Below are 14,705 nucleotides of genomic sequence, written 5' to 3'. Positions count from 1 at the left end.
AATCTTAGTTCGTCCTTTGGACAACTTTTCATTTCGTCCTTCAGACAACTTTTCAGTTTGTCTTTGGACAACTTCTCAGTTCGTCCTTCGAACAACTTTTCAGTTCGTCCTTCAGATAACTTTTCAGTTCATTTTTGGACAACTTCTCAGTTCGTCCTTCAGACAACTTTTCAATTCATCTTTGGACAACTTCTCTGTTCGTCTTTCGGACAACTTTTCAGTTCGTCTTCGGAAAACTTCTCAGTGTCAGGTCGTTCTCAGACACCTCAGTGTTAGGTCATCCACTGACGCCTCAGTGTTAGGTCATCTTCTGACGCCTCAGTTTCAGGTCATCTTCAGACGCCTCAGTGTTAGGTCATCTTCTGACGCCTCAGTTTCAGACACCTCAGTTTCAGTCCGTCTTCAGATGGCTTCAGCTTTAGTTCATCATCACAACTTCAGCTTAGTTTGTCTTCAGATAGCTTCAGTTTTAGTTTGTCTTCAGACAGTTTCAGTTTCAGTTCGTCATCAGACTCAACTCGTACTCAGATAATTCAGTTTCAGTTTGTCTTCAGATAAGTTCAGTTTCAGCTCGTCTGCATACAGCTTCGATTTCAGTTCATCATCAAATAGCTTCAGTTCTGTTTGAATCTTTGTGAGTCATACAGAATCTTTCGACATCATGGCCAGATGCTCGACTCATGTCAAACCGCAAAAGAGGAATAAGCCGAGCCCAGTATCTCGCTCCCCTCAAACTTTTAAAAGGGGAATAAGCCGAGCCCAGTATCTCGCTCCCCTCAAACTTTTAATCGAGGAATAAGCCGAACCCAGAGTTTTTGTTTTTGCACCTCAAACTCTCTGATGAGAGATAAACCGAACCCAGAGAATTATTTTTTGAATTGTTTCGCAAGTTCCGGTTTGGACGGATATGTAAGCCGAACCCAGAGTTTTAAATTTCATCGTCCGACTTCCAAACTGGAACAAATGAGGTAAGCCGAAGTCCCATACTTCGCCCTCTGCCAAAGTGCATGTACGCTTGGGTTAAATTACCCAATAAGGGTTACTCGATGTATGCCGGGAGACGTCCCGCCTCGTGAAAAATTTCGAATAGAGTTAAAATTTTATTTCTCGCAAAAGCAATTTTTCCAACAATGACAACTTCTCAGTTTGTCTTCGGACAACTTCTCAGTTTGTCTCCGGATAACTTATCAGTTCGCCTTCAGACAACTTCTCAGTTTGTCTTCGGACAACTTGAGTTTCAGTTTGTCGTTCAGACAACTTTTCAGTTCGTCTTCAGAAAACTTCTCATTTCGTCTTTGGAAAACTTCTCAGTTCTTCCTTTAGACAACTTCTCAGTTCGTCTTCAGACAACTTCTTAGTTTGTCTTCGGACAACTTGAATTTCAGTTCGTCGTTCAGACAACTTCTCAGTTCGTCTTCAGGCAACTTTTCAGTTCGTCTTCAGAAAACTTTTATGTTCTTCCTTCGGAAAACTTGAGTTTCAGTTCATCATTCAGACAACTTTTTAGTTCGTCTTCAGACTACTTCTTAGTTCGTTTTCAGAAAACTTTTCAGTTCTTCCTTTGGACAACTTCTCAGTTCATCTTTGGAAAACTTCTCAGTTCTTCCTTCAGAAAACTTCTCAGTTCATCTTCGGAAAACTTCTCTGATTCTTCCTTCAGACAACTTCTCAGTTCGTCTTCGGAAAACTTCTCAGATTCTTCCTTCAGACAACTTCCCAGTTCGTCTTCGGAAAACATCTCAGTTTTTTCTTCAGACAACTTCACAGTTCATCTTCGGAAAACTTCTCAGTTCTTCCTTCAGACAACTTCTCAGTTCGTCTTCGGAAAACTTCTCAGTTCTTCCTTCAGACAACTTCTCAGTTCGTCTTCACACAACTCCTCAGTTTGTCTTCGGACAACTTGAGTTTCAGTTCGTCGTTCAGACAACTTCTCAGTTCGTCTTCAGACAACTTTTCAGTTCGTCTTCAGACAACTTCTTAGTTCGTCTTCAGAACACTTTTCAGTTCTTCCTTCAGACAACTTGACTTTCAGTTCGTCGTTCAGACAACTTTTCAGTTTGTCTTCAGACAACTTCTTAGTTTGTCTTCAGAAAACTTTTCAGTTCTTCCTTTGGACAACTTCTCAGTTCTTCTTCGGAAAACTTCTCAGTTCTTCTTCGGAAAACTTCTCAGTTCTTCCTTCAGACAACTTCTCAGTTCGTCTTCGGAAAACTTCTCAGATTCTTCCTTCAGACAACTTCTCAGTTCGTCTTCGGAAAACTTCTCAGATTCTTCTTTCAGACAACTTCTCAGTTCGTCTTCGGAAAACTTCTCGGATTCTTCCTTCAGACAACTTCTCAATTCGTCTTTGGAAAACTTCTCAGTTCTTCCTTCAGACAACTTCTCAGTTTGTCTTCGGAAAACTTCTCAGTTCTTCCTTCAGACAACTTTTCAGTTCGTCTTCGGAAAACTTCTCAGTTCTTCCTTCAGACAACTTCTCAGTTTGTCTTCGGAAAACTTCTCAGTTCGTCTTTGGAAAACTTCTCAGTTCTTCCTTCAGACAATTTCTCAGTTCGTCTTCGGAAAACTTCTCAGTTCTTTCTTCAGACAACTTCTCTGTTCGTCTTCGGAAAACTTCTCAGTTCTTCCTTCAGACAACTTTTCAGTTTGCCTTCGGACAATTTTTCAGTTCGTCTTCAGACAACTTCAGTTTGAGGTCGTCCTCTGACGTCTCAGTGTCAGGTTGTCCTCAGACACCTCACTTCCAGTTCATCATTCGTTTCAGAGATCACAAACCTAATGGCCTGCAAAGACTGAGCTTTTTCTTCCGACCTCCGAGATTCCAGTCTGGAATTGCAAGCTAGCTGGTCAGCAATGAAGAGAGCAACCAACTTACAAAAAGTCATTATGATCTACGACACGTCTCAACTTGGATTTGCAACTGCAACGGTGTGTGATGTGAGCTCGGGATCGGACACGCGTCCAGAAACGCTCGAGCTGGACCCAGACACCTCTCGGACACTCATATCACCCGCGAGACAACTCGGACCAAGAGCTCATCCAGGACTTCAAGACACAAGATCATTCACTTCGTCCAAGCATTCGTCCAAGAGGACCGAGAGATCGACTCAGCCAAGGCAACCATCGGCATGACCGTCCGTACAGCTTTCGTCCTTACCCAAGGACGAGGGCGCCAAAGACGTTAGGATCATGACTCGTACTCTTTTTCCTTACTTTGGGTTTTTCCCATGAGGCTTACCGTAGAAGGTTTTAACGAGGCGACGAGTCCTAACGCACAATGCCGCGTTTTGAAGCCAATGACGTTGTTCCCGCGTTCAGCCTAAGGACGTGGCCTATTTTGTCTTTGCGTTTTGAACTTTTCTAGATCCTTCCCGAGCGACTCCGTAAACGATCGCGACCCGCGCTCACATCAGTTTGCGTGTTCAGAATTCAGTTTTCCTAAAGTTTAGATCGAATTTTTTTTTTCTATAGTTCGGAAACTCGAATGGATAATCGAATCTACCGAACTGGGGGGACTAATTGTTGGTGCAGGATTTAGCACCCACGACATACCGACCTAAACCGAAGGTAAACCGAGTAACTCTGCACATCAACTAAACCGAAGAACCCCCTCTTTTGGGACAGCTAAACGGGCCTATAAGCAGAAGCCCGACGAAGTCACTCAACCGCCTCCATGAGCCCGACCTGGTCATCAAAAAAGGAAGTTTACCATATCTTCAATCCGATATTTAAGGAAAATAAACTTATCTTGTAATCAATGCATTCATATAAATAGAGGGATACCTCTTCCTTGTAAAGTATCCAGCAATTAATACAAAAAACCTCGTTCTTCATTGTTCTTGAGTGAAACCCTAACTTATTTCTCAAAAAATCATAACCCTCTTTATTTTCTAGCTTAAGAGAGAGATCTTAAGTGAATTTGTTCCCCACTCAAACAAATTCATCGTGTGAATTTCAGATTCAACATTCTCTTTTTTAAATATTGCGCTTATTATCGTTTTGGGAGTTAGACCACACTTTTGTGTTTTCACCACGTGTTCTTCAAATCAAGTTTAGTTAGGGTTTTCTTCCGAATTCTATATGGTTTTGATGTTGTTTTCTCTTTTCTAGTGAATTTTTGGCTGCCAGAAATTTCCACGTTAATTTTGGTAATAGAGACAATAATTTGTCTTGTTCTTCTTTTGTTTGGACAAAAAGGTTGTCTTGTTTGTATTCGATTCGATCCCCGAAATAAATGGTTTTTTTGTTCATCAAAAACATATATTGCATGATCTCTACCGTAATCATGCCTAAAATGAATAAAAATAATGCTTTTTTGATCGATAATCGAAGCAAAATATTTCCCATTATTTTGCCTGTTTTAAGATTTGAATGAATATTCACATTTTCTTCGAATTACAGACAAAGCCTTTATCTCGGTCTTCTTCGGAGCAAAATCTAGTATATTTATATATTGAAAATTTTGTGTTGATAAAATTTTTTGAAATAGTGAAATTCTATGAAACATTCCGGCTTCATTCTTTTTTTTTTTTTTTTTTTTTTTTTCATTCCGGCTTCATAAAATTCGAGTAAAGTCAAAGTTCGGTTAAGATAAATTGAGACACAAAATTTCTATACCGTTTGGATTGGTCTGATTGTTTAGTGAATTTCGGATCGGTATGGTAAACCGTTGGGTAATTTTTCCCAGCCAGAAGAAAGCATAAATCACAGATGGCATCCATGAAACGCTGCCGTTTAAACGCCCTTTTATCCGGATCCCACCATTTTCTTAAGCCTCCTAAGCTTCGTTCGTAATCCCCAATTCTAAACCCTAGCTAGCACCATAATTTCACCAGAGATCAAAAGATGGCTATTGCACGAACTGGAGTTTACGTTGATGATTACCTTGAGTATAAGATCCACAATTTCGTAAAATTTGCATAACTCGAAACTCTCAGTTTTTTTTTTTTTTTTTTTTTTTTTTAAATCAATTCTGGAATCGTAAATTCGAATTCTTGTAGATGCCAGCACTTTCCCTGCAGAGCTTCAAAGACTTCTTAATACAGTTCGTGAACTAGACGAGAGATCTCAATGTGAGATCCTTATTACTACATTTGTTCTCTCTTGCGTTTTGTTTCTTTGCGGAATTGATTATGATGTTGTGTTTTTGTTGTTGGAAGCGCTTATAAATCAGACAAGGCAGCAAACCAAGTATTGCTTAGGGCTTGCCTCACAGAGTTCTAAGAAGGGTAATAATGGCAGTCATTACAATAATGGGCTTGATGAAGAGGAAACAATTGAGAAAATGCGTAAAGAGATTGAGTCTAGTCAGGAAAATGCGTTAAGTTTGTGTACCGAGAAGGTCTTATTGGCCCGACAGGCTTATGATCTTGTAAGTCCTTTCTTTTGCTATTTAAGTTTTTGTTTTTTTGCTGCAGTTGGCTCCTTGAGAATTTAGCTTAATGGCTTGATTATGATTTTGCTAGCATGTGTATGCAGTGTATAACAATAGAGCCTTGTTTGTTGCTTAAAAAGTTGAATATAAGCTCCTTTGGTTGGTTGTTTTAGCCAATTGTATTGTGGTGGTAATTACTATGTTTATTCCGGTTGTAGATAGACAGTCATGTAAAACGACTTGATGAAGATCTGAATAACTTTGCAGAAGATTTAAAGCAAGGTATGTGATATCAACCCAGGAGCTTTCTAATTACTACTGTCATCTTTAAGGAGATTGGTTAGAATTATGTCTTTACTATCTAATCGCTTTTCTCACTATCTAGTCCAAGAATCATGTAAAGACATGGGTCTGTTGATTGATTGAGATTAATCGGTTGGTAATTGATTGAGCATGCCATGTTAGGGACATAATTTATAATCCTTTTCTTTACTAAAAGGTTTGATGAGAAGCATATGAGATAGGGAGTTATGTTTCAAAATTATTGTCTTGTGTGAGAGGACAGGGGTTCTACACCCTGTTGGACGCTAGAGTAAATCTCTTGTGGGTGTTCGTCTTGTTTTGTCAATAAAAATGTCACACTTGCTTGTATCTCTTGTATAACTTCCTCTAGGACAACCCCCCCTAAGGGTTAGCAAAAACATGCTTTCCACCTGTATAAACATCAGTCAGTGCACAATCGATTAGTGATAAGCTTCAGAGAAACAGAAATTATCATCTTCCATCTTGTCAAATCATAGGTGGCCTTATTTTCATTTTTCTCTAGTGGTCATTATGTGAAAACTTTTAACTGGTGCTTTGCATGAAGTAGTTAAAGTTGTTTAATAATGGTGTCTACTATGTTTATCGTATATTTATTCTTTCGTTACACTTCTCTGTCAGAGGGAAAAATTCCACAGGACGAGCCCTCTGTTCTTCCGCCGCTACCTATAGTTCCTAAACAGGAAAAGCGTAAGTCATTCTATAGCACACCTCAGTCCAAGAAGATTGATTACAGAGATAGAGAGTGGGATCGTGACAGGGATTTTGAGCTCATGCCTCCTCCAGGAAGCAATCGGAAAGACCTCACCCCTATTGACGAGCAGCCAATTGATCCTAACGAACCAACATACTGTGTTTGCCATCAGGTCTTGAATACATAAAATATGTGGGTTGTTTGATCCTCTTTCGATCTTTGGTTAACACTTTTGTTAATGTTTTTTCAGGTGTCTTTTGGAGACATGATTGCCTGTGACAATGAGAATGTCAGTTCTGTTCTGTTAGTATCTTATTTTCTTTTTTCTTTTTTATAACCATAACAATGTGGTCGTTTCTTGTTTCGACAGTGCCAGGGAGGTGAATGGTTTCACTATACATGTGTTGGCCTCACACCTGAGACCAGGTTCAAAGGGAAATGGTATTGCCCCACCTGCAGACTCCTACCACAGTCGCATTAATATCATTTGTGCCTGTTAAAAAGGTATTGCTTCAATCATCAGAACAAAGGTCTCCTTCAGCAATTTCCATGCATGCGTAGCTAATATAAGACATACATATGTATGGAGATTTGCAAGAAGTTACGAGATTAATTCTCATACGTGCCAATGGTATCATCTTTGGCACCTTCGTTCATGACCAATCTCATCTTTGTTGCTACTAAAACATGTAGTAAATGCAAGTAGAAGTAAACTTCTAGAATGACAAAACATCATGTTTTTTTGTACACCTCGGGTTAATTCTTGGAGCTTATATTTTTCTTGTACATGATTGTAGTTTGGGCTGTTGATGCGCCTTTGAAATTTGATCAAATGACTTGTTTTGTTTACCCCAAAAGGTAGTTTAAAATCTCAGTGATTCCTACGAGATGTTTAACTTCTACAAGGCCAAAATCGAATCCTAAACATATATGTCAACAATGGATTAGTCCGCCTTAGCCTGAAAATCATTTATCTGCATCTTTGCAAGAGTCAAATACATTCACCTTTTTTCAATTATAAATAGAAGTACGTATTCTTTTTCAGTAGTCGTTGCCTTGTTCGTAGTATATACGGCCATCCTATATAGTAAAAAAAATATAAAGTAGTATAAAATAGCCTCAAAATTCAAATCTAATAAGACCAAAATGACATTTATTTGTTCACGGATATTATTCACACAGTTCAACTCTCAACTATACTGTATAAAAATGATTTGAAACGCAGATCACTAGATCTAGAGAGAGAGAGAGAATGGGACCCAATTGCAACTAATAAAGAGCGGTGAGATTTTCGAGTCAAGAAATTTGAATTTTCAATCTACGATCTATTTTTTTCGTTTCTCAAATTAATAAAGAGATTCATATTACAGATGGCGACAAATATCATTGAAAAAGACAAGACACAGCTTCAACAAAATAAAGAAGCGGACAGACAAATAAAAACCTAAAAACCCCAAAACATATTTTGAAAAATGTGTTATCTGTTGAACCGCGAGATTTTTCTTTTGTAGATTTCGCAGTGTCCGCCAAACTCTCACACTTTTGATTTGTTTTGTTTTCAGTCTGAGATTTCATTTTGCTTCTACGTCGATTTCTTTTGCTTTTGGATTCTAAGAAAATCTTCGAAGGTTTCATCTTTGTACGGTTGAAGCAAAGAAGTAGCTCAAGTAGAAGAAACAGGTACGGATCTGTTTCCGAGATTCATCTTCTTTAATGTTTGCTATTTTCTCTGGAAGTTGTCTGATTTCCCAATTACCTCTGTCTGTGTCCGAGATTCACGGTTCTATGGTCCTTTTGTTTTATTTTTTTTTTCCTTTGGGCGGAAAGTGATGAGATTTGAAAATGTTGGTTAAAAGTTTGTTTATTTATGACTTAAAAGGGCAAATCTTGTGTTGTTGGTTTGATTTTTTTCTTGTGTGGTGCAGTTGGAGTAATGGGTTTGTCTTGAATTTTTGTTCTTTTCTCGTGAAGTTGTTTGGTTCTCTCATATTCCTTGTATATGGTCTTTAATTCTGGTCTGACTCGAGTATGGAAGGATGATATTTTGAAAATGTTAGCTAAAGTTTATGACTTTGAAGAAGTCTGATGTTGTTGCCTTGGTGTGATTTTGTCTTTTCTGGTGCAGTTGGAGTAATGGGTTTGAATCTGAATCCAGTTTTGCGACAAGAATTGGCTAATCTTGACAAAGACACAGAGAGTCGTAAATCAGCAATGAAAGCTCTTAAGTCTTATGTGAAGGACTTGGATTCAAAGGCCATTTCTGGTTTTCTAGCACAAGTCTTTGAGACTAAAGAAACTAACTCTTTGTCTGGTGAATACACCATTTCGCTCTATGAGATACTTGCTCGTGTTCATGGACCCAACATTGTTCCCCAGATTGATACAATCATGTCCACCATTGTCAAGACTTTGGCTTCAAGTGCTGGTTCTTTCCCTCTTCAACAAGCTTGTTCTAAAGTTATTCCGGCAATTGCTCGATACGGGATTGATCCGACAACCAAAGAAGATAAGAAACAACTTATAATCCACTCCTTGTGTAAGCCTCTTACGGATTCTCTATTGGGTTCTCAGGAGAGCCTCACTTCAGGGTCTGCTCTGTGTCTTAAGGCTCTTGTGGATTGTGACAACTGGCGATTTGCTTCGGACGAGTTGGTGAACAGGGTTTGCCAAAACGTTGTAGTTGCATTGGACTCAAACTCCAACCAAACACATGTTCAGATGGGTCTGGTTATGTCACTTGCCAAACATAATCCTTTGATCGTTGAAGCCTATGCAAGGTTGTTGATACACACAGGATTGCGAATTCTGAGTTTCGGGGTTTCTGAAGGAAACTCACAGAAGCGGTTATCAGCAGTCCAAATGTTGAACTTCCTAATGAAGTGCTTGGACCCGAGAAGCATATACTCTGAAGTTGAGTTGATAATCAAAGAAATGGAGAGGTGCCAATCTGACCAAATGGCTTACGTCAGAGGAGCTGCTTATGAAGCAATGATGACTTCAAAAAGAATAGCTGGAGAGCTCGAGTCCAAGATGGACAATGGTTGTCGTTCTGCTACCGGTTCGAACTTCGGTCGAAGACACTGTCCGTCCAATGTCAACGGTCATTTTCCTGATGACTCCTTATCACCTGAATCACAAACTGTAGGTTCGTTCAGCGGATATGATTCTCCGGTTGAGTCCTCGCCTATTTCTCATACTTCTTGTAACTCTGAATATGATCGGCGGAGTGTGAATCGCAAGCTTTGGAGGCCTAATCAGAATGGAGGAGGGGTTGATATCTCTTTGAAGGATGGTCTTTTCTCCGGTTTAACTAAAGGAAACACCACTGTCTCTGATTCACCTCTTGTACCGTATGATACTTGTGAAAATGGAGATGAATTTGAAGGGTTTCCAATGCAAAGTTTGAGAAACAACCAGCTGCAAAACACCACTTCTAGTCCTCAGGTCAGCATCAATCCATATTTGTTATATGATTACTAGTTTCGGTTGTGTTAAACATTTCTGACTTTTTTGATGCACAGAGACAGCTTCCACCACGCATCAATGCTGAATATTTCAACATCTTCACCACTCCAAGGAAGCTCATCAGTTCTCTTCAATATTTTGATGATGTTGACTTAGATCATTCAGACATCCAAAGTCCAACATTGGGAAGTGAGATCAGAGAGAAAACCATAGAATCTAGCAAGACTCCTAAACTTAGAAGGCGATTTCCAACCGCGGAAACAATGTCATCAACTGGCACATTTAGTGAAGACACACCTCAAACTCATATGATAACAGGTAGTAAAAAGAATATGAGCTATGCCAAATTTGTTATTGTCATATCTTTTGTTGTTGTGGCTCTCTTTACAACCGTGGTCTTTATGGTGAATCAAGATGATGATGTTGGTTACTACACTGTTCCCACATGATTTACCTCTGTTTACTTTAATCCTAGTGTAGTTTACTTATCAACGTGTTGGTTGTTTGTTATGAACTCTGTACAAGATTTTGAATATTCTTCTACTTGTTCTCATTTTGTTTCGTATGAAAATCTGTTGAGTTAAACAATGTGTATAAATGTGGCAAGATATTAGTAAAGGAGAAGACCATGAGAGTACGAAAACTATGATTGAATATGATATAGGGTATAATGCAGTAAGAAAACGTTCATCTACGTTACCATTCTACTATTCATAATTTTTTTTATTTTTTTTTTACTATTTCCTTATCGCCAAATTAACAATACTAAAAGCTTGCATACGATATTTCATACAAACAAAAAAAAAAACACAAAGAACAGTGAACAGTCTAACCTATGATGGCAACAACGGCTAATTTGAGGCGGTGTGGTATGACCTGTGATCCTGAGTGCGGCCGGTGCGGTTGTCCTGAGGAAACGATTATTCATGCCCTATTTTTATGCCCTCTGGCTTAGTAGGTGTGGGCTCTGTCCTCCTTCCCGACATCCCCGGACCTTTTTCCCACAGAATCTGTCTATACAAACATAGACTATCTATCTTGGAGATCCCGACGGAATCTTTCAGCGGATATCTTCCCATGGATTCTTTGGTATATTTGGAAGGCCAGGAATGATAAGATTTTTAACAATCTGGATTCCAACCCGCTAGCAATTTTACAGTTAGCAGAGGAGGAAGCAAAACTTTGGTCTTCGGCCCAAGCGGACACAGTAGAACTGCCTCACCAGATTGGGCCTCACCCCAATACTTGTCCTACAATTTCTGGGCTGTTTTCAGCCAACAGATATGGGAGTTGCTTCCGATGCTTTGTGGACGGATCTTGGAAGGTGATTGATCAGTATACAGGCCGAGGATGGTATTGCATTTCTCCTGAGGGGGAATCTCCCACTATGGGTGCATCTAACCTTCGCTGCAGCCTGTCACCTCTCCACGAAGCTTTAATTTGGACAATGTGTTGCATGATCGGTGCGGATAATGAGAATGTTGTTTTTCTCACAGATTGTTCTGATTTGGTGAAGATGGTGTCTTCGCCGTCTGAGTGGCCTGCATTCAAGACATATTTGGACGAGATTGAGGCAGACAAGAAGGAGTTCTTATCCTTTTCAATAGTCCAAGTTCCCCGAACGCAGAATGGTAATGCTGACAAGCTGGCACAGCGTGCTAGAATCGAGTCACATCAAGTTACCTTTGTAAACGTTTTTCCTAGCAATTGGCTCGTTTGAGCTGATCTTGTATCTTGCTGTCAAAAAAAAAAAACAGTGAACAGTCATGATGAGATTAAGATAAATGCTGTGGTTGCGGATATAAGTTTGCCATTTATTTAACCGGTTAAACGGTTGGAAATGGGTGTGACATTATTTGTGGTTGAAGTTTAACAAAAAAAAATTTACCAAAAATATTTTAAATAGACAAAAAGTTTTAAAAAACCCTTAACTCGATTTGTAGACATCTAAATCTTCAATTTTCAAAATATCGTTTAAATGTCTAAGTTTTCTTTGACTTCACAATTAAAATATTGACTTCTTGGTTCTCGTATGATCTCGATGAAGCGAACATAAGTAGAAAGGTAAAAACGACCGATAAAATAGTCGACATTGATCATTTTGATTAGACAGAAAATGCCAACGGACAATTTAACCTCATAATCATGTTTTGTCTCTCAATTTAAAAACAAATCTAACTAAAGGTTTAAATGGTGACATCGGTTAGGATGGACAAATTCATCAGCGGATTAAAGTGTTTTTTATTTACTATTCACAAGTTTAGTCCGCAGTGTTGGGGCCCAAAAAAAAAAAGAAAACCGCTGCGGATCAATTACGGACTATTTTTGTGTACAAATAAAATTGATCTGCGGCGGTCTACTGTCCGCCCTATTTTTGGATGGATTAAACCGCTGATGGATTTGGTCATCCCGACCGCAGTCACCATTCAGACCCTAAGTCGGAAATAAAGAGGGAGAAGCAATGAAATGAGTGAATAAATTAAGATGAAAAGCAAGTAACAGTGCATCTCGACCAGCTTGTAAAAAGAGTTCGATTGGTTCAGAAAATTCTACAATTCAACTTCAAAAAAAATTGATAAACATGTTCATAAGATTTTTATTTAAAGTTGGCAAAAAAATCATATATTATTATAAATTATAATCATTTTTAAAACCTTTAGTTATTAAATTTAAAATGATGTATATGTTTTGATAAATAAGTTAGAGAGTAAAAATGATATTGAAGATTGGATTTCATATTATTTTGAGTCATCATCTTATAAAAATTATGTAAACATTTTATGTATCAAAAAGAAAGTCTGTTTGTAAAAGATACATTTTTACAATTTAAAAAGTTCAACCAATCAGAAACAATACTGCATAATATAAATAGTAAATTAATCTAAAAATTGGATAGAAACTTGAAAATATTTATAAATTATGAAATAAAAAAAATCTCCTCTAAAACATCTTCTATTATGACATGGAAAGAGTAGAATCTTATTATATAAAGTTAGGTTTTGAAAATTAGCCATTAACAAGATTTTGACATGTGTCAAGTTTATATCAATCTAAGATTTTGAGATTACAAAAAAACAATTTTTTTTTTAAAAACAATATTAATAATATAAAAAATAATTATAAAAAATTACAAAAATTAAAATAATTATAAGGAGATTATATATATATATATATTTCATAAATTCGAAATTATAACATTATTTACTTATTTTAATTTTAAATTATTAATTCTACAAAAAAAAATAGAAATGGGATTAAGAAAAATATACAGTTAATTATTAATTCTATATTTTGTAAATACTCACTTCTATATAAACATAGATGATCTCATATTTTTCATGTAACAAAATAATTTATTCATAAATATTGCTTTCAACTTTGTTCAATTGGTAAAACTTTTTTAATGGAAAGGTAAATTTTCTTATTTTTTTAAACAAATTTTTTTTCCTACTTTCTCCTTTTTCAGTTTGGAACAGGTAAGATTAATATGTTGACCTAAAAAAAAGATTAATATATGTGTCTTCCTTTTCTAATAATGTATTTTAAAATTTAATGTAGTATTTTTAGATTGTATTATGTAATTTATCTTATCACCTTTGAATTATTTGGGATTCATATATTATCGTGCCTATAATTTTCTCCTATTTCATTATTTATGTCAAATTTATTTTCTTCTAATTTTTCAACCTTGATTGGGTGGTCATAGACCCTTTTTGTGCAAACATAATTAATATCATTCATTCAATCCTAAAAGAGAGATAAGCAGTAGAAGCTCATCAACCTAATGGTTAGATAAAATAGGCTAATCAAACACAAGGTTACAATAAACATAGATAGATAGATTGAAAAAACATAAATTATTTGTTGATAGATCCATAAGAGTAGGAAGACTGTGACACCCTGGTTTGCGGATAGGTTTAAAAGAATTGATTTGACAATCTATGTCACCAAAGTGCACTTATCTTTTCGATCAAGGGTTCTGAGAGAAGTCCAGAGTTAAGTGTGCTTGGCTAGGGTGACCTTTCGAGAAGTGATTTGTCGGAATTGTGCGAGTGAGGACAAAACACAGGGAAATATCATATGGCGATTTGTAGGATTGGTAAACAATTATTTAAAACCTCTCGGACGTAACAAACCGGCCGTCGGATATGGTTTGGCCAGGAGTAGATGTGGGGTCCACTGAGGAAGGTGGCCCATGAATTGGGAGTCGGCATGGGGCTCACCAATCAAGGTGGCAGTCGGGGCGTTCCAGAGACAAAGACTACATCATAGTGTGTCAAAGACACTTCCACAAATACAATGGAAATTTTAACATTAGTTATTATCAAAAGATTTTGTGGGAAAAGGGTCTTTAGTTTCATTGGTTGTCCGAACAAGCCATTTTGAGATAGCTAAAAGACGTGAACATGTTGTCTCCACACATGAGGAAGGCAGAACCGAGGTTCTCTCTATGGTGGAAGAGGCTGGACGCAAGGTTATCTCCCCAAGGGAGGAAAGTGGGGCCAAAGTTATTTCTATAGTAGAGGAGGTTGGACGCAAGATTCTCTTCATAAGGGAGGAGAGCGGAGCCAAGGTTCTCTCCATGGTTGGTCATAAACTATTGTGATGATATATCATTGATTAGTATACTATGTAATCTATATTTTTTTGAAATGTTTTTTGAGCCAATAATAGTTGGCTTAATATGTTCATACAAACATTATCTAGGTGGTGTGGTAAAGAATATATTTATAACATATAATGTATTTAGGTGTAAAAAATACGGTTTTAATGGTAATTGTAACATACATAAAAGCTTTGTAAATAGATATAAATCATTATATTATAACAAAAATAAAACTTATAAATACC

At 37.3% G+C, this 14,705-nt stretch overlaps 2 protein-coding genes across 6 annotated transcripts; both read left to right on the top strand.

The window, feature by feature from the left end:
* Window positions 1–4,729: 4,729 nt before the first annotated feature.
* On the top strand, window positions 4,730–7,246 carry LOC104787311 (PHD finger protein ING2-like). Of its 5 annotated transcripts, none has more exons than XM_087450803.1 (8): window positions 4,747–4,889; window positions 5,001–5,072; window positions 5,160–5,371; window positions 5,593–5,656; window positions 6,317–6,385; window positions 6,482–6,561; window positions 6,640–6,678; window positions 6,760–7,246. In XM_087450803.1, the coding sequence occupies exons 1-8, from the start codon at window positions 4,877–4,879 to the stop codon at window positions 6,868–6,870; spliced, it is 660 nt and encodes a 219-aa protein (XP_087306929.1). In that variant the 5' UTR covers window positions 4,747–4,876; the 3' UTR covers window positions 6,871–7,246. The 5 variants fall into 5 exon arrangements, with proteins under 5 accessions (XP_087306928.1, XP_010511156.2, XP_087306929.1 ...); XM_087450804.1 differs by having other exon boundaries at window positions 4,771–4,908; XM_087450802.1 differs by having other exon boundaries at window positions 4,730–4,889; window positions 6,317–6,561.
* Window positions 7,247–7,689: 443 nt separating this feature from the next.
* On the top strand, window positions 7,690–10,439 carry LOC104787310 (protein SINE1). The gene is made up of 3 exons (XM_010512850.3): window positions 7,690–8,069; window positions 8,515–9,833; window positions 9,911–10,439. The coding sequence occupies exons 2-3, from the start codon at window positions 8,523–8,525 to the stop codon at window positions 10,301–10,303; spliced, it is 1,704 nt and encodes a 567-aa protein (XP_010511152.2). The 5' UTR covers window positions 7,690–8,069; window positions 8,515–8,522; the 3' UTR covers window positions 10,304–10,439.
* The last annotated feature ends 4,266 nt before the right edge of the window (window positions 10,440–14,705 follow it).

The sequence above is a fragment of the Camelina sativa genome, chromosome 5 (assembly GCF_030686135.1).
Source record: "Camelina sativa cultivar CO46 ecotype springtype chromosome 5, ASM3068613v1".
In the NCBI taxonomy this organism is placed as follows: Eukaryota; Viridiplantae; Streptophyta; class Magnoliopsida; order Brassicales; family Brassicaceae; genus Camelina; species Camelina sativa.
This window is presented reverse-complemented; position numbering and strand designations above follow the sequence as displayed.